The following is a 23,997-nucleotide window of genomic DNA, read 5'->3' as shown; positions in this document are numbered from 1 at the left end:
GTCCCTCCAGTACAGCAGTCTCAGGGAACAGCCTGAATCTTTTTCCCAACGGCCCCGGGAAAAGGCCAGAAACCAGAACCTCACTTATCCTCTCTCACTTAGATATGGGGAAATACGGAAGTCCAGCTAATGCCAGAAGCTGACTCCCAGTGAGCCTTAGGCGTACCAGGGAACACCAAGGTATTGGACAGGGAGTTGGGCTGTAGAGGCTTTTTAAGCTTTCATGGGGTTTCCGCTCTTCCTCCCTACCCTCCCTCTTAGTCCTCTTCCACCCTGCCCCCATTCCTTAGCACCAGCTGTTACTAGTACAATGGGCAAGGATATATTCTGAATGGGATGTTGCCATCCAACCCTGTTCTGGTGACCCTACGAGAACTACAAGAAACCAAGGCAAGGGGATTATAAAGGGTACTTGAAGACCTTCAAGGTATAATGTGTGAAGACATCTCCTATGAACCAATAGCTAGAGTCAATTTTTCACTTTGTCAATTCATTCATTCATTCATTTTGACAGAGAGAGACAGCACAAACAGAGGAGGAACAAAGAGAGAGGAAGAGAGAGAATCCCAAGCAGGCACTGCATTGTCAGCGCAGAGCCTGATGTGGGGCTCGAACCCACGAACCGTGAGATCATGACCTGAGCCGAAACCAAGAGTCGGACGCTTAACGGACTGAGTCACCCAGGGCCCTGCGAATCCTTTTCTTTATATTGGTTTATGATTGAAAGAACTCAGAATGTTTGAACAATTACTATTAAGTGCTGAAGTAAATGATGTGGTAAGAATAAAATGCTGAATGGGAAATACATCGTTTCTGCCTTCTGTCACTTATTCTCGCTAAGGGCCCAGGAAGGAGGGACTCGTCATCCCTTTCCTGAGCTGTGTACATAAGTGACAAGGGGAATAGTTGCCCGTGCCCCCGTCCCTGGCCTGCAATGCTCAAAGAATCAAAAGAAAACGATGGAAGCAACTGTAAGCTCACACATCTCTTAGCACTTCAGTAACAGACAAATGTGCAAGAAAACGGACTTTCTGCTTTTATCTTCCAATGGCATGGTCTACCCCAGAACGCTACCATATTTCCCCATCTCTACATGACAGCCAATCACTACTAATACCTGATGGATATGCCTACAACACATCCTTAGTGTCAAGACCTGGTCAGCATTAAGCCGTCCCCCGCCCCCCGCCCCGACTGCCACTGCGGGGACCCACGGCAGGAGGGTGGGCCTGCGCTTTCTCTCTCATTCTTGATACTTCTTTTCATGATCTTTCATGCTCTCACCTAGTGAAACTTCCTATTTTTCACCTTTCAGCAGTGTATGACATACTTAAATGTTAATGTTTTCTCATTGTGCTACCCCAAAATCATTTTCGATAACTCCAATGGCTCACACATACCACATGGGGTAGGCTGTAAATGCCCCGTCTCCCCCTGAGATGTCCATGTCCTGATGCCCAGAACCTGTCAGTCTGACTTTATGCGGTAAAGGGGATTTTGCAGATGGGGACACTATCCTGGATTATCCAGGTGCCCCCACTGTTATCATGGAGTCTTTGTACGAGGGAAGCAGGAGGGTGGGAGAGAAAAACGTAACAACAGACGGAGAGGGTGTGAGGGAGAGTCTGAAAGACACTCGGCTGCCAGCTTTGAAAACGGAAGACAGGCAACAAGCCAAGGAATGCAAACAACGTCTAGAAGCTGAAAACAGTAAACAGATTCTCTCCAAACACTCCAGAAGGAATATAGTACTGCAAGTTTGTGGGCTACATGAACAATGACCCTCTGGGCAGCCCATGACTTTCTCCTTCTCTACGAGACACTTTCCAAGCACTCAGGTTTAATGTCTTAAAGCCATGGTTCTCAAAGTCGAACCAGTGACATCAGCATCACCTGGGAACTTGCTATAAATGCTATTAATTCTCCAGTCCTACTTCAGACCTACTGGATCGGAAACTTTGGGGATGAGGCCCAGCAGCCGGCGTTTTTTAACAAGCCCTCTTCGGGACGCGGAGAACCACTGATTTAGAGTTGCGCGTTACTTAATGAAAATTGAAACCATCTAAAACTAGTCTCACAAGAAAGTAAACTTTGTTTCGCCATAATTTTTTTAAAAAGAATATATAGGGCCTATAAATACCACAATGGGTCATTTGTAGCTTTTGGAGAGAGGACAGACAATGCTAAAGAAAACTCTGTGGCTTTGTCTAATTGATGTCCTCTCTCTCCTGTCAAAGCCTCTTGTACCCGCCTAGCACGCAAGAGAGACTTCTCTTTCATCCACTTATGGGATACTCTCTAGAGGCATCACACCTTATTTCTTAAGAATCACTTGTGAAAGGAACTTGTATCCCTCCCATCTTAACAATGGATCTAGGGGCACCTGGGTGGCTCAGCCAGTTAAGTGTCCAATTTCAGCTCATGATGTCACAATTTGTGAGTTCGAGCCCCACACTGGGCTCTTGCTGATGGCTCAGACCCTGGAGCCAGCTTCAAATTCTGTGTCTCCCTCTCTTTCTGCCCCTCCCCCACTCATATTCTCTCTCTCTCTCTCTCTCTCTCAAAAATAAAAACATTAAGACAATTTTTTATTTAAAAAAAATAATGGATTACACAACTAAAAAAATTGCATTATTCCCTTAAAGGAACTCTCATTAATCCCCCTCACAAATAGGTGTTATGTGAGGGAAAAAAATGGGTAATTTTGGTAACCATCTCAGTGACACCTTGTCTTCTGTTTCTTTAATTACTGCTTATTTTTCCACTTTCTTTGAGCTTACCCGATTCATTTATATTCAGGCTTTCCTACTTTCTTATATAAACTGCTTTAGCTATATCCTGAAAGTCATGATAAGCTATATGTTTATCATTATGTTCTAAATATTTTCTGCTTGTCATATTTTCTTAAGTAGTGAATGAATTAGAGGTATATTTTTAATTTTTTTGAGTCTATTTATTTTGAGAGAGAGCGAGGATCCTAAGGCTCTGCACTGTCGGCACAGAGCCCCATGCGGGCTCGAACTCAAGAACTGTGAGATCATGACCTGAACCGAAATCAAGAGTCAGATGTTTAACCGACTGAGCCACCCACGCGCCCCGAGGTGTATTATTTTTAAAGTCTGATTTTTTTTCAAGTTTATTTATTTTGAGACAGAGAGAATGTGAGCATGGGCGAGGCAGAGAAAGAGGGACAATCTCAAGCAAGCTCAACGCTGTCAGCACAGAACCCATGTGGGGGCTTGAACTCATGAAATGGATACTGTGAGATCGTGACCTGCTCGTAAATCGAGTCAGATGCTTAACCAGCTGAGCCACCCCAGTACCCCTTGATGTCTGATTTCTAACATAATGATCAGAAAACATGATCTGCATCGTCAAGGATCAGCCAACCTTTTCTGTATAGAGCCAGTTAGTAAACCGTGCAGGCTTTGCGGGCCAAATGGGTCTCCACTGTAAGTACTCATCTCCGCCTTTGTTGCCCTAAAGCAACCAAAGACAGTATGTAAATAAATGAAAGTGACTATTCCAACAAAACTTTACTTACAACAGTAGATAACTGGCCTGGTTCAGCCAAGAGAGTCATTTCCAACCCCTGGTCTATATAGTACCAATTCCTTTTGGTCACCGTTAAGACTTGCTGTTACCTAGTACTGTGTTGTAGCAATGTTCAGTGTGTGCTTGAAACCCACTTATCATCCTATCCTCTGTCTGCTCCTTTTCCTTAAGGTTCAGGCCTGGCCCATGTAAGCATTTGCTTTTGTTAAATTATCACGGTGATTCAGACACTGGATTTTTGGAATCAGAGAGACCCCAGCTGCCAGCTTTGCCATTTGCCATTGGGTGATTTGGGGCAAATTATTTAACATCTCTAATCCTCAAGTTCCTCACTTGTAAGATAGAGAAAATAATAATAATAATTAATAATAAATACCTCATGGGGTTGGCATAGGAAGGATTTAACGAGATAATCCATATATGGCACCTAGCAGAGTGCCAGACAGATTTCAATCATTATCAGTAGCATTAACATCATCATGCCATCGAACCACTATCGAGTGGGGTAGGTATCATTAAACCCATTTTACAAAGAAATTAAGGCTCAAAGATGTTTAGGTAACTTGCCCTAAATCTGATAGCCAGTGAGTGACAAAGCACCGATCCCCACCCAGAGCTTCTTGTCTCCAAATCCAAAGCGTCCAGGACTCAGGCTCTGATTAATCCAATCACCCTAACAAGTGAGGAATTAATTGACCGTATGCCATTCCTTAGGCGAGGCTGCATTGTCAGACACGCGGAGAAAGGAGTTGCGGAATGCACAGGGATTAATTCTTCGCGGTTCAAGTTTAGTCCTTACGGGAAACGAGAGAGTTCCGCGAGCTCAACGGGTCAACGGGCGGGCCGACAGGGCCCGGGCGGTGCCAGCAGAGGCGGCAAGCCACCAGACTCCGGGAACCAGGGTGTCGCGGCTTATGATCTGGACAAAACTCCTTTTTGGGCTCGATCCGCGCAGGAGGTGGTGTCCCTCGGCGGCGCAGCCGAGCTGGTGCTCCTCGGCCCCGGTGACCTTGCTACCCACGGCCCCGCTGCCCTTTCTGGCTCCCCCGTTCCACGTGCCCGGGGCGCCTGGCGCCTAAAAATATCACCCCGGTTCAACCACCCGGTACATGCCTTCGCTTTTTAAAAACCGGCCGCCGTCATCACCTCGAGACTCATAAATCACAGCCCTGACCTGCTGTGGAGGCAGCGGGTGACGGGGCCCTCAAAGCAGCGACGAATTCAGCCCCCTTCGATGACCCGGGCTTTTCGGTCTTTTCCCCCTCCGCTCCGCGCACAGGGCATATCGCGAGGACCGCCCGCCCCACCCTAGCCCCGAAGATCGTGCTGGTCGTTAGAAAAACAGCCCGGGAACCTCCATTTCTCCCAGCTCGGGCTAAACCGGGGACTCTTCAAAGCCATATCCTGTGACAATCACAGGGGTTTTCTCCGCCCCGTCGGTGACGGAAAACTCGTGACTCGGACTTGAGCGCGGGGCGGGCGGAAGGCAGCCGGGGGCGGAGCTGCGAGCCCGGCTCGCGAGGAAGCCCCCGACGGGCGGCGCGTGCGCAGTCGCTCTCCACGGGACCTCCTTCCCGCCGCTGAGACTAGGAAGCGGGACGCCAAATCTGTCCCCGCGCAGCCGCCGCGCCGGGCGCCGAGCGGGGCGGCCGGCCTCCCCGAGGCGCGCCTGTGCACGTTCCCACGCACGCTCCGGCGTACGGCGGCGGCCAGGGGTCGCGAGCCGGTGGAGGACCCGCGCGCGGAGGAGCCCGGCGAGTCAGCGCCTCTTCCCTCCCTCCCCCACTCCCCTCCCCGCTCCCTCCCCCCCTCCCCAAGAATGTTCCGCTACGAGGTGAGCTCTTGCGACCGGAAGTAACCCCTCCCTCCCTCCTGCGCCCCTTTTCGTCTCTCACCCCCTGCGCGTCCGTCCCGCGCCCCTGGAGGAGGAGGGGGCTGGCGGCGGGACAGCCGGGACCGAGTAGAGCGCTTGGGGCCTGGGGTCGCGGGTTTAATCCGAGGGTGGTGAGCAGGCTCCAGGGGGCGGGACTGTCCTATCAGTTGCCGCCGGGAGAGTTGGCCTCTGTTTTGGGGTGGCGAGGGCCCGTTAAGTACTGTATCCAGACCATTCCCCAACCCCCACCCCGGGAGGAGCCGCGGAGGGGAGAGCGTCGCACCCACCGGCTTGAGGAAGAGTCTCCCGGGAAAGCCTAGAAACACGTTTCCCGCCCTGGACCCGGAACCACCTCCCCTCCAGTTACATACCCGTGCGCACTGGCAACCAGCGGGTCAGGGGGTGCCCGGACTTGCCCTTTTCTGGGGCCGAAGACTGTTTACCAAAGAGGGCTCCCCGAGTTGGGAGGGGGCGTGTCCAGCAGAAGTTCCTTCTGGGCGAGTGGGGGGAGACGTGGGTTTGGTGACCATCCCGGGAATGTAGCGACAGTGAAGTTAGCGACAGTCTAACCCGACCGCTAACTCACTGTATGACCTTGAGCAACTCCCAGTCTCTGGACATAAAGTTTCTAGATTTGTAGACTGAAAGGGCTGCTCTAGGTGATCCCTGAGAGCCTCTACAATTGAAAAAAGCAGTGATTTGGCTAAGTGGATCTTTGTGATTTTGAAGGGCGTGCAGCTGGGAGTTGCTTGTGACGTGGAGGCAGTTGTATGCCTGCTTTGTGTAAGTTTGGGAGGGCTTAAGATGGGTGGAATGGCCCTTTGGCCTAACCTTTCCTTCGGGGACAGCCTAGCGAAGAAGTAGCCTGGCAAGGTATGTCACAGACCTGCCTGTTGATAGGTGGTGCTGTGATCCTGAGTCTTTGGACATTGGGGGACACATACACAATAGGAAGGGTTCAAGATGAACTGACTTGATGTAAACATGGAGAGAGATGCTGAGATGCAGGAGGCAGAGTTGTCAAAAGAAAAGAAAACTTGGAAAATAAGTCCGTTGAAAACGGTAGCGGAGGGGGGAAATATTTAAAAGGGAACGGACCTACATGGTTGTGGGAATATCTAGCACTGTGGAGCAGTCCAGAGTCTTTGCCAAATCTCTGCCCCATTTTATCCTCACTGAGGTGTTGTCCCTTTGTTACCACCTAGAGCCTAACACAGAGCCTGAGACACAATAGGTACTTTAGAGGTATGTACTGCGTTAACTAGAATATGACTTGCCCAAGTTTGCACCACTTGTACGAATGGAGCCAGAACTTGAACTCACCGTATCACAGCTTTTCCAGAGTTCTCTTGATTGGGGTTGAAAATTTAGCTTTCTGTTTGATCACCAGAGTTTGGGCCTACAGAAAACAGGATGGAAAATGAACAGAAAACCTTAAAAGGGCATAATGAAATATGGTTGCAAATTTGACGTGAATATGGGAAACCTGATACTTAATGTTGAAAAATATTTGTAAAACTCAAGCAAAATAATAATAAAGTGTGCATCTTCAGCAGTCATTACTACTCTAACCAGTGATGTGAAGAAAGTTGGGGGCCTAATTCCTTAGTTATGCGAAGAAATACCGTTACTAGATTCTTGATGGAGAAACGGAGTGTTTGGACCAAGAGAAACTGAAAGAAGATGCTGACATCTTCCAATGTCAAGGAAATTGGGCATAGAAAAAATGCTGTCTCTACAAGAGGTCATAATGAAGCTATTCTGATGATGGGGAAGATAAAATGAACATTTTTTTTCAATGACTTTTTCAAATTGTTACTCATGAGTGTGAATTTCATGAATAGTTAATCTCTTCTCTTTTTTTAGTCTTTAGAGGATTGTCCTCTGGACGAAGATGAAGATGCCTTTCAGGGCTTGGGAGAGGAAGATGAAGAGATTGATCAATTCAATGATGATACGTTTGGGTCAGGTGCAGTTGGTAAGTGACAATGTTCTTAGAATGTCATCTTGGTCTCTTGCTCTTTTCAAATGTTCTCTTTTAAGTGCTTTATCTTAGTAGGAGTAACTGCCTTCACAAATTGGGCAAAATATTGCATTCTCGGTCTCAGAATAGTTCAGTCCTCACTGGAAGCATCTACCCCACTCCCTGGGCCTCTTTTTTTTCCTCATATATAAAACCAGATGTTCTCTGAGCCCTGTCCCTTCTGGCTACGTTACCTGTAGCTGTAGGTTGGATGCTAAAAGGAATGCAAATGGTTAGACAAGTAGGCATTTTCTGAAGATCTAAAATAATCCTACAAGAAGGAAATTTTTATTTGTGGAACATGTAACTTTTGGAAAACCAGTTAACTAAGAGAAAACTTGGACTTGAGTGTGTATGTTTTAAAATTCATGGGGCTCCTGGGTGGCTCAGCAGTTAGGTGTCCAACTCATGATTTCAGCTCAGGTCATGATCTCACGTTTCGTGGGTTCAAGCCCTGCATCAGTCTCTGCTGGCAGTGTGAGCCTGCTTGGGATTTTTTCTCTCTCTCTTTCTCCCGCTCCCCCTCCTCCCCCTCTCTCTTCTCCCTATCCTTCCCCCCCTTTCTTTCCGCCCCTCCCATGCCTGCTCTCCCTCTCAGAATAAAGAAATAAACTTTTAAAAATAAATACAATGAAATTCAATTAACCAGTGGTATATTGCATGACCCTGCTATTGCCTTATAGTATCTTCAGTAAAATAGGAAGCATTTTATTCCAAGAATTGTGGTGATAGGAAGTCTTCATAAGTTAGAAGAGTGCTGTGCACAGATGAAATTTTCTCATCCCTGGATATGAACATATATTCTAGGAATTGGAAAAGGGTAAAAAACTAAAGAGCCAAACTAAACGTAACATAGCTCAGAGTTATAATTACTAAAATGGGAGACTTAGGGAGCAAGCTTATATGATAAAGTTCGAGAATTAGAGATCTCAGAACAAGTGTACTAATAAAATATACTTTAAAAAAAAATAAATAAGAGTGCAAATATTTTTACTTTAACTGTTGGTGTTGAAAAGTAGCAATAACAGTGTTTCTGTTGGGATGTGTAACTATATGTGATTTCTTTGGAATCAGCATTTCTGTCTATGCAACAAACATTGTTCAAAGTTAAGTAGCAAGAGGAAATTATGCAATAGTGACTAATCTTAAAATGTTGAATATCAAAAACAAATAAGAGATCTTAGAGGTGTGATAATGGTGACTCATTCTGCAGTGACCTAAGTAGCTTGAGTTGATTAAAACTTAGACTACGTTGAATTAACTGGCAAAAATAACAAAGTTTGCTCGTTAGTCGAGGCTTACAGAATTCAGTAGAGATACACAACTGCCACTATCAGGAGCAGCAAGAGAAGTGTCTAAGGTAGAAGCAAGACGGATTACAGAAGGAAACCAAAGACCATTTGGATTATAGCCATAGTTTAGGAGATGAGATCGGCCAAGAGAAGGACAATGTCAAAGATGCTGTTCTCTCTCCATGGAGATCACCGAAGAAGAGAGGTAGGATAGAATTGCAAATGAACTGATGTGAATTGCAAATTGTATGTGGAAGTTCCTTTAGTGTATAACCTATAGAACACAATAGAAGTTACAAGCATTGTGTGCTTGTTTCTGGAACTCCATTTCTCTTAAAGTATTGTACTGATTGTTACCATTTTTCAGCAAATTCGTCACTATTAAATGAAGTTGATGGAATTGACTGACAGATGTTACATTAAGATGAAACAGCATAGTAATAAGCCCTCAGTTTTGAACCCGGACAGAAGAGAAATAATCTTGCCTCTTCTCGTTGACTTCCAGCGTGCTGTGGGCAATCTTTTTCTGCTTCTCCGTTCCTCACAAGTTGAGGGAAATGTTTCCTTAGTGTGCAGAACTGTATTTTTTTGTATGATGGAAAAAAAGAAAAGCACACACATGTTGAAAAAGCCCCTAGGGTTACACAGTAAAAGAATGGGTAGTAAAAAGTAAAGGCAGGGAAATAGCAACATATGGTTAGCCCAGTTTGTACCTGAGGGCATAAGTGATTAAGAAAGACTTTCCTTGTTCATCAAAGTTTATAATGGAGAAGAGATTTCTAGGGGTGCTTGGGTGGCCCAGTCAGTTTAACATCTGACTGTTGACTCCGGCCCAGGTCATGATCCAACAATTTGTGAGTGCAAACCTCTCCCATCAGGCTCTGTGCTGATGGCACGGAGCTTGCTTGGGATTCTCTCTCTACGCCCCTCCCCTGCTTGCATGCATGCGTGCTCGCTCGCTCTCTCTCTCTCAAAATAAACATTAGAAAAAGAGATTTCCAAATATGAGCCCTCTCCTTTAGGAGTATGATATATTTGTATTAAAGTTAAAATCATAATTCTTTATGATATCTTGATATAAATATTACACAGATTTATTTTAAAAAATTGCTAAATCAACCTGTGATTTGTTTAATACACTTGTACGGGTGGTATAAAGAATTTAAACTAGGAGGGGCGCCTGGGTGGCTCAGTCGGTTAAGCATCCAACTTTGGCTCAGGTCATGATCTCACTGCTAGTGGTTCGAGCCCTGCATGGGGCTCTGTACTGACAGCTCAGAGCCTGCAGCCTGTTATGGATTCTATGTCTCCTTCTCTTTGCCCCTCCCCTGTTCACGTTCTGTCTCAATCAATCAATCTCTCTCCCCCTCTCTCCCTGTCTCACATAAAACTAAATAAAAATTAAGAAAAAAAAATTAAGAATTTAAACCAGGAGGTAAAATGTCAGACCTCTGACATATGTTATGGGTTGATGGTTTTTAACTCAAGGAGTGAGTGTCTTGAATGATACTTGTTAGTACAGTAGTTATTTTAAGTCACTGGCTGCAAATGCTCTGATGTCACCTTTCCCTAAGAAACTAGTGCTTGTCTTCTGCATGGAAAAATATTTACATCATCTTAAAGCAGTAAATGGCCACAGTAATCTTAACTCATCCTCTAAAAATAAAAGTTGACACTTACAAAGTACTTATTGTCTGCTGGGCACCACTATAAATGTTGTGTATATATATTATTAATCCTCACAAGAACCTTGTTCATTTGAACAAATGAGGAAGCAAAGTGTGAGAGAGGTTAAGTAACTATAAATGCAATCAGTGTAAACTACCAGTTAGGTTTAAAGTTGGTGAGGAATCTTTGGGAATCTCCTGCCTCTACTTGGAAAGGCTCCCCATTCTTTCCACTTCCCTTTAATTGATAGCTGTTAAAATCTTTAGGGACTTAAGTTGCCTTAACATTAACTCACCTGTATTTCCTTTTCATTTTGTTTTTATTCAAAAATATTCCAGAGACAGACGGCAGCCCGGAATTCAGTAACCCACATCTGGGTATAGATTAATTAGTTAACAGAAAACAGATACTTCTTTTTTCTTCATTTCTCTGGTATTCTTTTGCCTAGCCTTTATGATTTTGACCATTGTAGATTGAGGTCAAGTGTTGGCATATATACGTAACTTTATTTTTAGGTCATTTGAAAAAGATATGAGTGAGGTATCCTCTTCTAGTAAGGGCATGTGATCTCTTGACATATTGCTTCACTTGACTTTTCACAAGAGCAAGGAAGATCCAAAATAAAGATGACAGTATTCTGTGGCATAGATTTCTTTATTTACATGTTTGAAACAGTGACAGTCCATTCACAACAAAGCCATTCTCACAGAATATGGCTATTTAACCAGTGCTTTTAAAATGTATTATTAAGGACAAATACACTGTTTGTCTTTGGTAGGATCTGGTAATCCTAGTAAACATGAGTATGGGAGGTGGTGAATGAAAACAACTCAAGTTAGAATTCTTCTGCATTAGGATCTGTCTGCTAACAAATTAGCTTCTTAAACTGGGGAGATAAATGTTAAAAAAAATCCCCCAACTGAGGATTGTATAGAGTCCTCATCTTTTGGCATCCCCGAGTTAGTAACATTGCAAAAAACAATCCTTTAAAAACTTGCTCAGCTTACTCTTCCTTAGCAAAGATGACACAAATATTAATGTCGCAACTGATTTTTAATTACATTCATCTTTAAGAATATTTTTCTGGGTAACTGATAATACTATAATTTTCATCTAAAGTGAATTTTTTTCTTTACCACAAGTAGTATATTCAGATATACCACAGTGCTCAAAGGCTAGACAGTGGTTCTGATCATACCAAATTGTACATCTGGAAGTCTCCCTTCCCTTGCTTTTTGCATCACTAGTGTTAGGTGATGCATTGTTATATAATAAAAATAGCAAATTTTAAATGTTTATAATCTGACCCTACAAGGGACTTTGCTGCCGACTTAGTAAATATTTGCGTAAGACGTTAAGATCTGTGGTGCCCCCTTCAGCAGCACGTATACTAAGATATTAAGATCTGTGTAACACTCATTACAGTGTTAATTGTTACATTGAAAATTTGCAAATAATCCAAATTTCCATCAGCAAGCAATCAATTAAATTAGTATATCAATAGGATAGAATCTTATACAGGTGTTAAAAAGAATGAGCTAATATTATCAGTAGTCATATACATGTGTGTGTGCATGAAAAGCTGTACAGGATGTATTGCTTAAATACAAAGAAACAAGGGGCACCTGGGTGGCTCAGTCCGTTAAGCATCCAACTTTGGCCCCGGTCGTGATCTCATGGCTTGTGAGTTTGGGCCCCGTGTTGGTCTCTGTGCTGACAGCTTAGTGCTTGGAGCCTGCTTGGGATTCTGTGTCTCCCTCTCTCTCTGCCCCTCCCCTGCTCATGCTCTGTCTCTCTCTCTCTCTCTCTCTCTCTGTCTCTATCTCAAAAATAAATAAACATTAAAACAAATTTTTAATAAAAAAATACAAAGAAACAAGTTAAACTTTATAGTTTGCATCTAAAAAACTTAACGTACCTGTAGAGTTCTGGGGAACTCTATAAAAGTAACAGATTTGTGTGATGTTTCAATTATTTATTTACTTTAGATCTTTATTCATTGTTGAGAGAGAGAGACAGAGTGTGAGTGGGGAGAGGCAGAGAGAGGGGGAGACACAGAATCTGAAGCAGGCTCCAGGCTCTGAACTGTCAACCCAGATCCCGATGCGAGGCTCGAACTCATAGACCGCAACATCATGACCTGAGCCGAAGTCAGACACTTAACTGACTGAGCCATCCAGGCATCCCAATGACCCAGGCGCCCCAATGTTTAAATTTTTTAATAAACATGTATTTTCTTTGTAAGCAGAGGGAAAAAAAAAGATAATTTTAACATGAGCCCCTCAGAAAATTATCAGTAAATCTAACTAAATCTTTTTTTTTTTTTAAGTGGCTACCATTTATTGTACCCTTATTGTATATCAGGCACCTTTGTTTTTTCTTGTTATAGTGCCTTTAGTTCTTCCTTCCCTCTTTCTTTTAATGAGGTGTAAAGAAAAGTCATGTGGAAGGATTGCCATGGAGGACACTTGCAGAATCCTGTGTTTCTAATGTTAGTTATAAAGAGAATTACCTGTTACCCTTTCTGTTGAATTTTATGGGACATAAAAACAAAAACTAAAGTAAGAAGATGTATATGAATACGTGAGTTTTTTGTGTTTGAAAGTCTTCCATGTTTAGATGAGGTGAAGGCAGCATTAAGACGAAAAGATTGTTTAGGGAAAGCTTCCATGAGGAGGGGAAAGATAACCTGAATTTTAGTACTGAAAAGAACATAATAGTGAATAGAGCTTTTACGGTGGAAGCAGAATGGAGGGATGAGGTTGAGGAGCATTGGAGACCGAGTGATGGAAACAGGGTCTAGTTTATAGAGAAGGGTGAAAGGTTCTGAAAATTTGTGTCTGTGCTGCAGCAGGACTCAAAAATAATGCTGTGTGGGCATAAAAAGAGAAGAAAACCTAGTGCCAGTGCCACAGACTGTATAGTGTCCAGGAATAGCAGAGACGTTGTTAAAATGGAAGAGGACGGGACCCAGGTCCAAGTCACCATCACCTTTGCCCTGACGTGTGCAGTAGTCACCTGGTAGGCCTCCAGGCTTCCAATATTTCCGCTCCTTTCCCCGCCCACCCCCCAAATCCCCAGTGTGTTCTCAGTACAGCAGCCAGAGTATCTCTTTCAAAAAGTCAAGCCACATCAAAACCTCCAGGGTCCCCCCCCCCCCTTTCAGTCAGAGTGGCCCAAAAGGCCCAGAAGGAGCTCCCTCCTGCTGCCTATCTGGCCTCATTTTTTTCCTCTCAGCTCTTTCCCCTTGATCATTCTAATCCAAACACAGTCCTTGCTGTCTCTCAGAATCATCAGTCATCTTAAGTCCTTCCTACGGACTGTCCCTCTGTCTGGAACACTCTTCTCCCAGCTATCCATATGGCTAACTACCTTACTCTTGAATCTTTGCTCAGACGTCACTCTCACAATGACAGGTACCTGTGACTACCCTCTTTAATGTTTTCAAACTGCTGCTTTTCCTCTACACTCCTACAGGGCTTCATTTTCTGATATAGTGTTGAATGTACTTAATCAATACATTTATTGTCTGTTCTGTCTCTTCCCTCCCTGAAGGAGTGCTGCAGGAGGGCTGGGTCTTTGTTTTATACACTGATCTGTCCCATGTGCCTAAAACCGTACTTAACCGCATTAATAGGTGCTCAATGAATATTAATCGAATGAAATGAATGGATTTGAGAGCTTGTAAAGAGGATGGCAGTTATAACCTAAAAGAAAGCATAGGCTAATGCAGTGAGTTTTAACTTTCCTTTTTTGCCTGAAATGTCATAGAATGTCAAAACCAGCAGGATGTCATGTACATCCCTATCACCAGTTTAGAAATTGTTTTCGGAATAGAGTTTGGATGCCACTGATAACGTATTCAACTATTACTCTAAGTGCTCGAACTTTATTGCTGGTATGATGTTATTTGTCCTTAGTGAAAAGCCCACTCTTATGTACCTCTCAGTTTAAACCGTAGTTCATGTCTCTAAGTGGACATTTACTGTCTTCTGAAGTTAGAATTGTTCATTTGGTTCCCAGAAGAATTTCATGAAACTTTTTAGTCCCAGTGCGAACTGTGTTTCTTCCTTACGATTTCCTTCTAGATGATGACTGGCAGGAAGCACATGAGCGCCTGGCTGAACTGGAAGAGAAGCTCCCAGCGGCAGTTAATGAACAAACGGGCAATGGAGAAAGGGATGAGATGGACTTGCTGGGTGACCATGAGGAGAATCTGGCAGAAAGGCTCAGTAAGATGGTGATTGAGAATGAGCTAGAAGATCCAGCTATCATGAGGGCAGTGCAGACCAGGCCAGTCCTGCAAGTGAGTAAGCTACTGTGATTTGAGAACTATAGCAGACTGGTGATTGAGGTGAAGTATTGAGCTTTGCCATATTGTTTCATCCCAAGAGACTTACCTGTATCTTAAAAATTGGTAACGTAGTTCCTGATCGTAGCAGTCGAAGGTAGGGAATAATGTATATTCTGGAACGCTGTGATTTCGTATCCTCAAGCAGTTGAGACTCTCTTGGGACCTTGTTCACCAAAAGCAGTTAAATGCCCAGAAAGCCCACACCATTCCAGACTTTGTGTATGTGTTTTCCTTTTTTGTTAGCCCCAACCAGGGAGTCTCAATTCCAGCATCTGGGATGGATCTGAAGTTCTGAGGCGAATCCGAGGACCACTGCTAACTCAGGTATTAAGCGTTTTCTCTTTACACAAATTCCTAGCATCCGCAGATTCCAGGTTGGCTCCTGTTGTCACCCTTTCCTTACCGAAACAACGTACAGATGTGTGTCCTGTGCTGTTATGATGCTGATTACTCAACCTAGCACTCGGAGCTGTCTCTGTTGATCATACACTTCTCAGCCTCCGTGGCTGTGCTCACTTTACCGTGCTTTAGTTTGAAAAGGTTGAAAGGGAGCCATTAGAACTCAAATTTGTTAGCTTACGATTCGATTACTTCAGTCATTTCTAGGCAAAACTGTGGGGATGGAGAACAGATCAGTGTTTGCCAGTGGTTGGGGGTGTTGGGAGGGATCAACTAAGGGACAATACAACAGAAGTTTGGGGGTGACAAAACTACTGTGCTTCGTGATTGTGGTGGTAGATCCATGACTCCGTGCATTTCTCAAAATTCAGAGGACTGACTGTATACCAAAGAGTGAATGTTACTGGATGTGAAATAGAAATCAAACTTAAAAATAATTTCTCAAGATGTTTTTGGCATCTGTATGGATTATTAAAACATTTTAAGTTGGCTATCAGCTAATTTTCTCTTCTCTCTCTCTCTGTCTCTCTCGCTCTTTTTTTTTTTTTTTTTTTAACTATTTCCTTAATTAGGAAATGCCTACAGTGTCTGTATTAGAATATGCCCTGCCTCAGAGGCCCCCACAGGGCCCAGAAGATGATCGGGACCTTTCTGAGCGTGCTTTGCCGCGGCGGTCCACGTCACCTGTCATCGGGAGCCCTCCTGTTAGAGCCGTCCCCATAGGCACCCCACCTAAGCAGATGGCTGTACCCAGCTTCAGCCAACAGGTACCTCTCATTAACAGGCACTCAGCCCAGGATATTGGGAATCTGGGCAAAATTATTTGGGAAAATGGCGATGCCGGGAGGAGGGTGGACGTTTGGGGTAGGCATTAGAGTAGAAAGAGAAGTAGCCAATTAGAGGAGAAGTTAGTACAAACAAGAGACACATTCCCTAATGCCCTTTCCTGGTGCTGCTCCTGGTGCTGCTGCCTATTAAGTGGGGGAGAAAAAGGGTAGTTAAGCACATTTAGCATCTATATCCTTTTCAGAGTGTTTTGCTGGCTGCCCAAAACATTGGCAGAGAGGTAACTGAAAGCTGGGGGGAGTGGGAACACACAGCATTGTCCACATCCCTTTTTACCTTTAAGATATCCCTGCTTTCCCTAGAGCCTGTGCAGTCCTGTTCCATAGACTTTCCTCCACCTGAAACCAGCAGCTGAAAAGGAAGGCCAATTTGGAAGGTATGGGGGGAGGGTGGTGTTGGTATGGCCTAGTTAGGCTCAGTATCCTATGAAACGGTGGAGTCACAATGTATCACAAAAGAGCTGAGCATGGCGGCCATATCACAGGGGCTTCAGAATAGGACTTAGTTAATCCTCCAGCTTTCTTATCATTCCTTCTCCCTCGCTGCTACCAAAATATATCCTCTTGCAGAGAATTTGCAAGTCAGAATATCTGCTGGTACCTCAGATAGCATGGAAGGGTGGGGATAACTGGAGAATTAGCTAAATCTTCAGTTGCAAGTGGCACGTTGCTTGATGTTTATGAGAGGAAGTAACCAAAGGTTCTTCTGTGAACCCACAGCCATAGCAATTTGCTTAGAAGTAGGGCTTTGCATTAAGTTCGCGTGTCTACCGGTACTTGAGGGGAGGGGGTGTAGGTGGAGGAAAAACTGACTTCATTGAGTGTAGTTGTGTATATGTTTGTCCTGATAGATCCTGTGTCCGAAGCCTGTCCATGTCCGGCCCCCGATGCCACCGCGCTATCCTGCTCCCTACAGTGAGAGGGCGTCCCCAAACCAGCTCTGCAGTGTCCCGGTATGTCCTTCTACAATCTCGTGAAAGCACGCAGCATGTAGTTTCTGAGCGCTATTCATATATAGGTAGCTCCTAAATAATGCACGCTTTTCATAATCTCCGTGCTTGAATTTCTAGATCTTACGGTCCCCAGGTAAGTAGACCTGGTTCATCGCGTTGTTTCCTACCTGAACTTTTTTGTATCTTTGAAAGTCCAAACTTGGCCTGGCCTGCTATTTCAGTCCCTATCCTTTTTCAAAGTCACTTCCTTTTTCAAGTTACATGAGTGTCGTGCTTCGTGATTTCTTTTTATTTTTATTTTTATTTTTTTTATAATTTTTTTTTAATTTTTTTTTTTTTTTTTTTTTTTTTTTTTTTTTTTTTTTTGAGACAGAGCATGAGCAGGGGAGGAGCAGAGTCCAAAGCAGAATCACAAATTCACAGAATCCAAAGCAGGCTCCAGGCTCTGAGCTGTCAGCAGAGAGCCCGATGCAGGGCTCGAACTCACGGACCGTGAGATCATGACCTGAGCCAAAGTCGGATGCCCAACCAACTGAGCCACCAGGCGCCCCTTTATTTTTATTTTTAATGTTTGTTTATTTTTTTATTTTTATTTTTTTACATTTATTTATTTTTGAGAAACAGACAAAAGCGTGAGCGGGGGAGGGGCAGAGAGAGAAGGAGACACAGAATCTGAAGCAGGCTCTAGGCTCTGAGCAAGCGGTCAGCACGGAGCCTGATGCGGGGCTCGAGCCCACGAACTGTGAGATCATGACCTGAGCTGAAGTCGGACGCTCACCCGACTGAGCCACCCAGGCGCCCCTAATGTTTGTTTATTTTTGAGAGAGACAGAGCATGAGTGGGGGAGGGGCAGAGAGAGAGAGGGAGACACAGAATCCGAAGCGGCTCCAGGCTCTGGGTGTCAGCACAGAGCCCCACCTGGGGTTCCAACTCATGTATTGCAAGATCATGACCTGAGCTGAAGTCGGATGCTTGACCAGCTGAGCCACCCAGCTGCCCCATCGTGCTTTCTGATTTCTAGCATTGCTCTCTTTTGTATTCCTTCCATGGGTAGCTTGACTATACAGTTTGAGCATTTTTATATCCAAGTTTATTCAGCATTCCTGCCGAATTCTTTGTTATATTGATTTACCTGTTTCACAGAAAGCATATAACTTTTTGTCTTTTTTTTTCCCCCCTTAGAACTCTTCCCTGCTGGGTCACCCTTTCCCTCCTAGTGTTCCTCCTGTCCTCAGCCCCCTCCAGAGAGCACAGCTTCTGGGAGGAGCACAGGTAAGGCTATGATTAGCCCAGCTCACGAAGAGCTCTCTTACTTTCTTGACATTCACTAGATGATGTCCCTCTTTGCCATTAATCAGTCTCTACTGCCTCCCAATTTTCCCTACACTTTATTCAAACAAACTTATTGATGGAAATCGTATTCACTTTTGTAAAAGCAAGAGGACTTGCTGATGAACTAAATCTGAGATCTTGTCCCTCTTTCTAGCTGCCGCCTGGACGGATGTCTCCCAGCCAGTTTGCACGGGTCCCTGGATTTGTTGGTAGTCCGCTTGCCGCCATGAATCCCAAGTTGCTGCAAGGGCGAGTGGGGCAGGTGCTGCCCCCAGCGCCGGGCTTCCGTGCCTTCTTTAGTGCTGCACCCCCCGCCCCACCGCCTCCCCAGCAGCACTCCCCCGGCCCAGGGCCTCACCTGCAAAACCTAAGGTGTGCAAACACAGGCCACTGTTGATCTGTCATAGTCATTGAGGCTTAGTGTTACAATACAGAGGGCTCATGATGTTTGCAAGGGGTGGGTTTTGAGATGTTCTTGTGTCCTCAACTTGCCAAACACAGAAATGTTTGACAGCCTCCAGGCATTCTTCCAAATTAGCATTTCCCTAAAGTCACATGCTTCCTGTGTATATTTGCACCTTGCTGGTTAATCACCTCTTTTATTTCTTCTAACCTGCCTCAGGTCTCACTTTATATCCATTTTACAAACACTCGGACATACGCACAAAGTGCTTATGGTTTAACAAGAATTACCGTATGTTAGAGAACAGAGATATAATACAGATGCTAATCTGAGTGCTAGCTAGGTTCTAGCTAGCTCGCTTCTGCTCTGGTTTTATAACAGGGGTTCAAGTTCCTGCTTCTAGGGAAATTATGTTTTATTGCATACTGTATCATATCAGGATTCCTCAGAGAAACAATCTTTAAGATATATATACACACACACGCATGTGTATATATATATATATGTATATATATGTATATGCGTGTATATCTTCATAAAGAAAAGATTTATTTTAAGGAATGGCTAAGGAAATCCATAGAGCAGGCTAGCAGAGTGGAAATTCAGATAAGAGTTGAATTTGCAGTTGAGTCTGAAATTTGTAGGACAGGCTGGCAGGTTAGAAACTCAGGCAGTTCACTAACTTAGATTTAACTTAGATTTAAATATAATTAAAAAATTAAAAAACAAAAACTCAGGCAGGACTTCTGTGTTCCAGTCTTGAGGCAAAATTCCTTCTTGTCTGGGAAATACCAGTTTTGCTCTTAATGCCTTCAACTGGTTAGGGGAGGCCCACCCACATTTTCAAAGGTCCTCTTTCTTCTTAATTAAGATTTTTAACTATTTTGAGAGAATGTGTGAGCAGGGTAGGGAAAGAGAGAGAAGGAGAGAGATAAACCCAAGCCAGCTCCACACTGACAGTGCAGAGCCCAACATGGGGTTCGACCCACAGAACTGCAATATTGTGATTGGAGCTGAAATCAAGTCGGATGCTTAACCAACTAAGCCACTCAGACGCCCCCTGTTGATTAATTCTTAATTAATCACGTCTACAAAATACTTTCATAGCAGCATCTAGATTAGTGTGTGACCAGAAAACAGCTGGGTACCATAGCCTGTAGCCAAGTTGACATAAATTGATAGTCACGCATATATTTTCTTCTTTTTTCTTTCTTTCTTTCTTTCTTTTTTTTTTTTTTTTTTTTTGGCAGCAATTATTTGTTTGCTTGTTTATTTTTGGTGTGGAATGCTAGGGGGTTATTTTATTTTTTTAATTTAATTTATTTTTTAGTTTACATCCAAGTTAGCATATAGTGCAATAATGATTTCAGGAGTAGATTCCAGTGGTTCATCCCCTGTGTTTAATATCCAGTGCTCATTCCAACAAGTGTCTTCCTTAATCACGTATATTTTCAATGTCTCTCCCAAAGATTTGAAAATAAGCACGTTAAATCTTTTAAGAGACTTCTGTTAACAGGAGGGAGAAGAAAAATAGTTACACTATTTACTGCTAATTCACTCAAATTTTATGATCCTCTTCTTAGGAGTTGAGAATTAATCTCTGTAGAAGACATGTAAGAACACAGTTGTCTTTTCCTTCTGAAAGATCTGAGAATAGACTTGAACATTACCTTGGGTGGACATGTATGAAGTTACCCTGTACTGACAACATTCTCTAAAATTTCAAGTCATCAGAACAGTAGAATTGGAAACCTTACTCTTTTTTCTCAGGTCTCAGGCCCCGATGTTTAGACCAGACACAACTCACCTCCATCCCCAGCACCGTCGGCTCTTGCATCAGAGGCAGCAGCAGAACAGAAAGTAAGTACTCATCCTGCTCCTTTGTGGTTTTTTAACTCAGCTTGTAGTTTTGACAGTGCTACTAATTTTATGTTTATTTATTAATTTTAGAACGAGTGGAGGAGGGACAGAGAGAGGGAGGGAGGGAGGGAGAGAGAATCCCAAGCAGGCTGTCCACGTCCAGCATGGAGCCCACTGTAGGGTGGAACCCACAAACCATGAGATCATGACCTGAGCCGAAATTGGTCGCTTAACCAACCAAGCCACCCAGGCATCCCCATCAGAAACACAATTTAGATCTGATTTTTTTTTTTTAGTCATTTTATACTCCTTACCAAGTTCTTACCATACTCTTAACTACCTTTTGTTTATAATCTCAGCTCAGAGGTAACTTTGAAACATAATGGCTAGCCTTAACTTCAGTCTTCGGTAAAACCAAGTCACTCTATTTTTTCCTGTAATTTAATCTCACTCACAAATATAACTGTGTATTTATATAGGCAGCCCTGGCTATAGAGCAGACACTGTGGTAGGTTTTGAGGATTAAAAGAAAAACAGGACATGTCAGAGTCCTGACTTCACAGACCTGGTGCTCTATGATCATTCATATACAGAAAATAAGAAAAGTAAACATAACTTTGAGGTTTCTTTAACCTTCAGTTTTGTGGTTCTGTTTGTGTAATTCCTTCTCACTTTCAAAGAAGCTCTAGGATACTTTCAGCAGGGGAAAACAATAGAGGCTCTTAAAATAAGACATGAAAAGGGCACACCTTAAAGGAAAAGATTAATACATTTGACTGTGTGAAAATATGAAACTTGTAGTGCCTATAGTTAACAGTATGGTTTTACATGCTTGAGATTTGTTAAGAGGGTGGATCTCATTCATGTGGAATGTCTTGCCACCAAAAAACAACAACAACAACAACAACAAAAAAAAAAAAAAACAGTGGGAGATCCAGAAACCCTGGTGGGTATCGGATACATCTGTTACCCCACGTGTGGTGATGGTGTCGAAAGGGTTCGTGCGTGTCCAGATGTACAAAATTATAGATGTTAAATACGCACAGTTGTGTATCAGTCATACCTTAGTAAAGCTGATATGATTTCGCTCATATGTGGAATTTAAGAAACAAAACAAACGAACAGAGGAAAAAAGAGACAGACTCAGAATTCTAGAAAACAGACTGGTGGTGTCCAGAGGGGAGGTGGGCAGGGGGCTGGGGGAAGTAGAGGTTGGGGATTAAGGAGAGCACTTGTCGTGACGAGCACAGAGTAACATGTGGAACTGTTGAACATCGTATCAGACACCTGAAAGTCAAAAACAAAGAAAAGATTTCAAGCCCACTTATAATCAGGAAAATACAGATTAAAATTAGATAACCATTTTACATCATCAGATAAGCAAAATTTGAAATGTCTCAACACTCGTTGTTGGCAAGAATGTTGGTTTTACAGCCTCTTGTGAGAGAGTTTGGTAGTAAATAATAAGGTTGAAAATGTGGATACACTACAACCTAGCAGTTCTCCTTTTTGGTATACACCTGGGTATGCTGTCGACATGGATGAAGAAGGTGATGTTGAATTAGAAGAAACTTATCCAGTACCATTTATGTAAAACTTAAAGGCACAGAGAATAATACTGTATAATATTTAAGGATGGACACACAAGCAGTAAGTCTTAAAAACATTTCAGGGAGAGTTCTCACCACGTCAGGATGGTGGTTCCTCTGGGAAGGGAGGGAAGCTGGAAACCAGGGTCCAGACGGGGTTCAAGAGGGCCTTCAACTGTGAATGTTGTGACAGTATGTTACTTAAATGTTCCTGCGTAAAACTCTATAGAGCTTCTTAGTTAGAACTAAGCACGGTCTGTCCCCTTTTCAACCGGGAGAGCCTCTCACTATTCACTAAAAGGTTTCTATATATGCAAGTTTGGGCAATTTTTTTTTTCCCACTAAGTCTTGGTGGTGGATAAGTGAATGTTTATTGTGGGCTTTTCTCTATATTTGAAGTATTTCATGATTTTCAACAAGTTAAAAAAGAAGTGTATAGACTGGGAGTCAGTTGGCCTGTGTTTCACATCTCCTCGGCCTCAGTTTGTTGTCTTCAGTGGAGAAAATAAAACTCCCCACTTGTTAGGGTTCTTGTAGGGCTTAAGCAGAAGGCCACGGGTGAGAGGGCTTAGCACATGGTGAGGCACTCTGATCTCCGTTACTTCCCTCAGTGTGTGTTGCGTAGCTCTTTCTTCTCAGATTCCGGCAAGACTCAGTTCTCCTTTTTTAACAAAAGCAAAGTGGCATCTTTTTTTTTTAACTTGGCCTGGTTTGTTCCCATATTGTTATGAGACCCAAGGAATGCCCTGACTTGGAGTGAATGAGCCCTGTGTTTGTTTTTCAGTCAGCATCGGAGTCTTAACGGTGCGGGAGATAGAGGAAGTCACCGGAGCAGCCATCAGGACCATCTCCGAAAGGACCCCTACGCCAACCTCATGCTGCAGCGAGAGAAAGACTGGGTCTCTAAAATCCAGATGATGCAGCTACAGAGCACTGACCCCTACCTGGACGATTTTTATTACCAGGTAAGTGACCGACCAGTCCCTCACTCTGACGAAGGCACTCGTGGAAGTCTGGTAGACTTAAATACTGACAAATTTTTCTTTGGAGGTAGTTTTCAGGGGGTTAGGAACTACCTAAACATATTCTGTCCTCTTTTCAAACAGGAGAGCCTCTCACTATTCACTAAAAGGTTCCTGTATATGCTTTTAATTTCTTACAGAGGCTTTCACACCCAGTGTCTTGAAATAGTTCTTTCAGTTAAGGATATTGGCAGTCTGGACGCCTGGATGGCTTAGTTGGTTAAGCATCTGACTCTTTTTCTTTTTTTCCAATGTTTAATTTGAGAGAGAGAGGGAGACAGAGGATCCAAAGCAGGCTCTGTGCTGACAACAGAGAGCCCGACGTGGGGCTTGAACCCACAAACTGCGAGGTCGTGATCTGAGCTGAAGTTGGATGCACAACCGACTGAGCCACCCAGGCGTCCCTAAGCATCAGACTCTTGATTTCAGCTCAGGTCATGATCCCAGGGTCTTGGGATTAAGCCCCATGTCAGGGCTCTGCACTGACAGCACGGAGCCTCCTTGTGATTTTCTGCCTCCCTTTCTCTCTCAAAAATAAATAAACCTAAAAAACAAGAATTTTGGCAGCCTGTGGTGCCTGAGCAGCTCAGTTGGTTGAGTGTCTGACTCTTGATTTCAGCTCATGATCCCAGGGTCATGGGAACAAGCCCTACGTGGGGCTCTGCACTGAGTTTGGAGCCTGCTTAAGATCTCTCTCTCCCCCTCTACTACTCTCCCCTGCTTTCTCCCGCCCTCTCTCTCTCAAAAAATTAAAAACTAAATAAAGTTAAATCAAACTTTATAAAGAAGGTATTGGAGGTCTAAAGATATTTCCATTGATAATTAGCTT

At 43.7% G+C, this 23,997-nt stretch overlaps 2 protein-coding genes across 3 annotated transcripts in view; one reads left to right on the top strand and one right to left on the bottom strand.

The window, feature by feature from the left end:
* LOC102950409 (olfactory receptor 10V1-like) overlaps positions 1-5,860 on the bottom strand; it is a 64,002-nt gene extending 58,142 nt beyond the window's left edge. Inside the window, exon 1 of the mRNA XM_015541989.2 lies at positions 5,800-5,860. The gene's annotated coding sequence lies outside the window, so the exon portion shown is untranslated. The remainder of the gene's footprint in view (positions 1-5,799) is intronic.
* The window catches only part of PATL1 (PAT1 homolog 1, processing body mRNA decay factor), a 31,230-nt gene continuing 11,890 nt past the window's right edge, over positions 4,658-23,997 (top strand). The window contains exons 1-10 of one of the 2 annotated variants that reach the window (XM_007092039.2): positions 4,658-5,389; positions 7,295-7,406; positions 14,500-14,717; positions 15,009-15,089; positions 15,737-15,931; positions 16,861-16,962; positions 18,145-18,234; positions 18,449-18,666; positions 20,468-20,557; positions 22,931-23,111. In XM_007092039.2, coding sequence (XP_007092101.1) covers positions 5,375-5,389; positions 7,295-7,406; positions 14,500-14,717; positions 15,009-15,089; positions 15,737-15,931; positions 16,861-16,962; positions 18,145-18,234; positions 18,449-18,666; positions 20,468-20,557; positions 22,931-23,111 — 1,302 coding nt within the window. In that variant the 5' untranslated portion in view covers positions 4,658-5,374. Of the gene's footprint in view, positions 5,390-6,238; positions 7,173-7,294; positions 7,407-14,499; positions 14,718-15,008; positions 15,090-15,736; positions 15,932-16,860; positions 16,963-18,144; positions 18,235-18,448; positions 18,667-20,467; positions 20,558-22,930; positions 23,112-23,997 lie in introns of those variants that run through there. The other variant, XM_042957618.1, reaches the window with a different exon arrangement.

Source organism: Panthera tigris, chromosome D1 (assembly GCF_018350195.1).
Source record: "Panthera tigris isolate Pti1 chromosome D1, P.tigris_Pti1_mat1.1, whole genome shotgun sequence".
NCBI lineage: Eukaryota > Metazoa > Chordata > Mammalia > Carnivora > Felidae > Panthera > Panthera tigris.
This window is presented reverse-complemented; position numbering and strand designations above follow the sequence as displayed.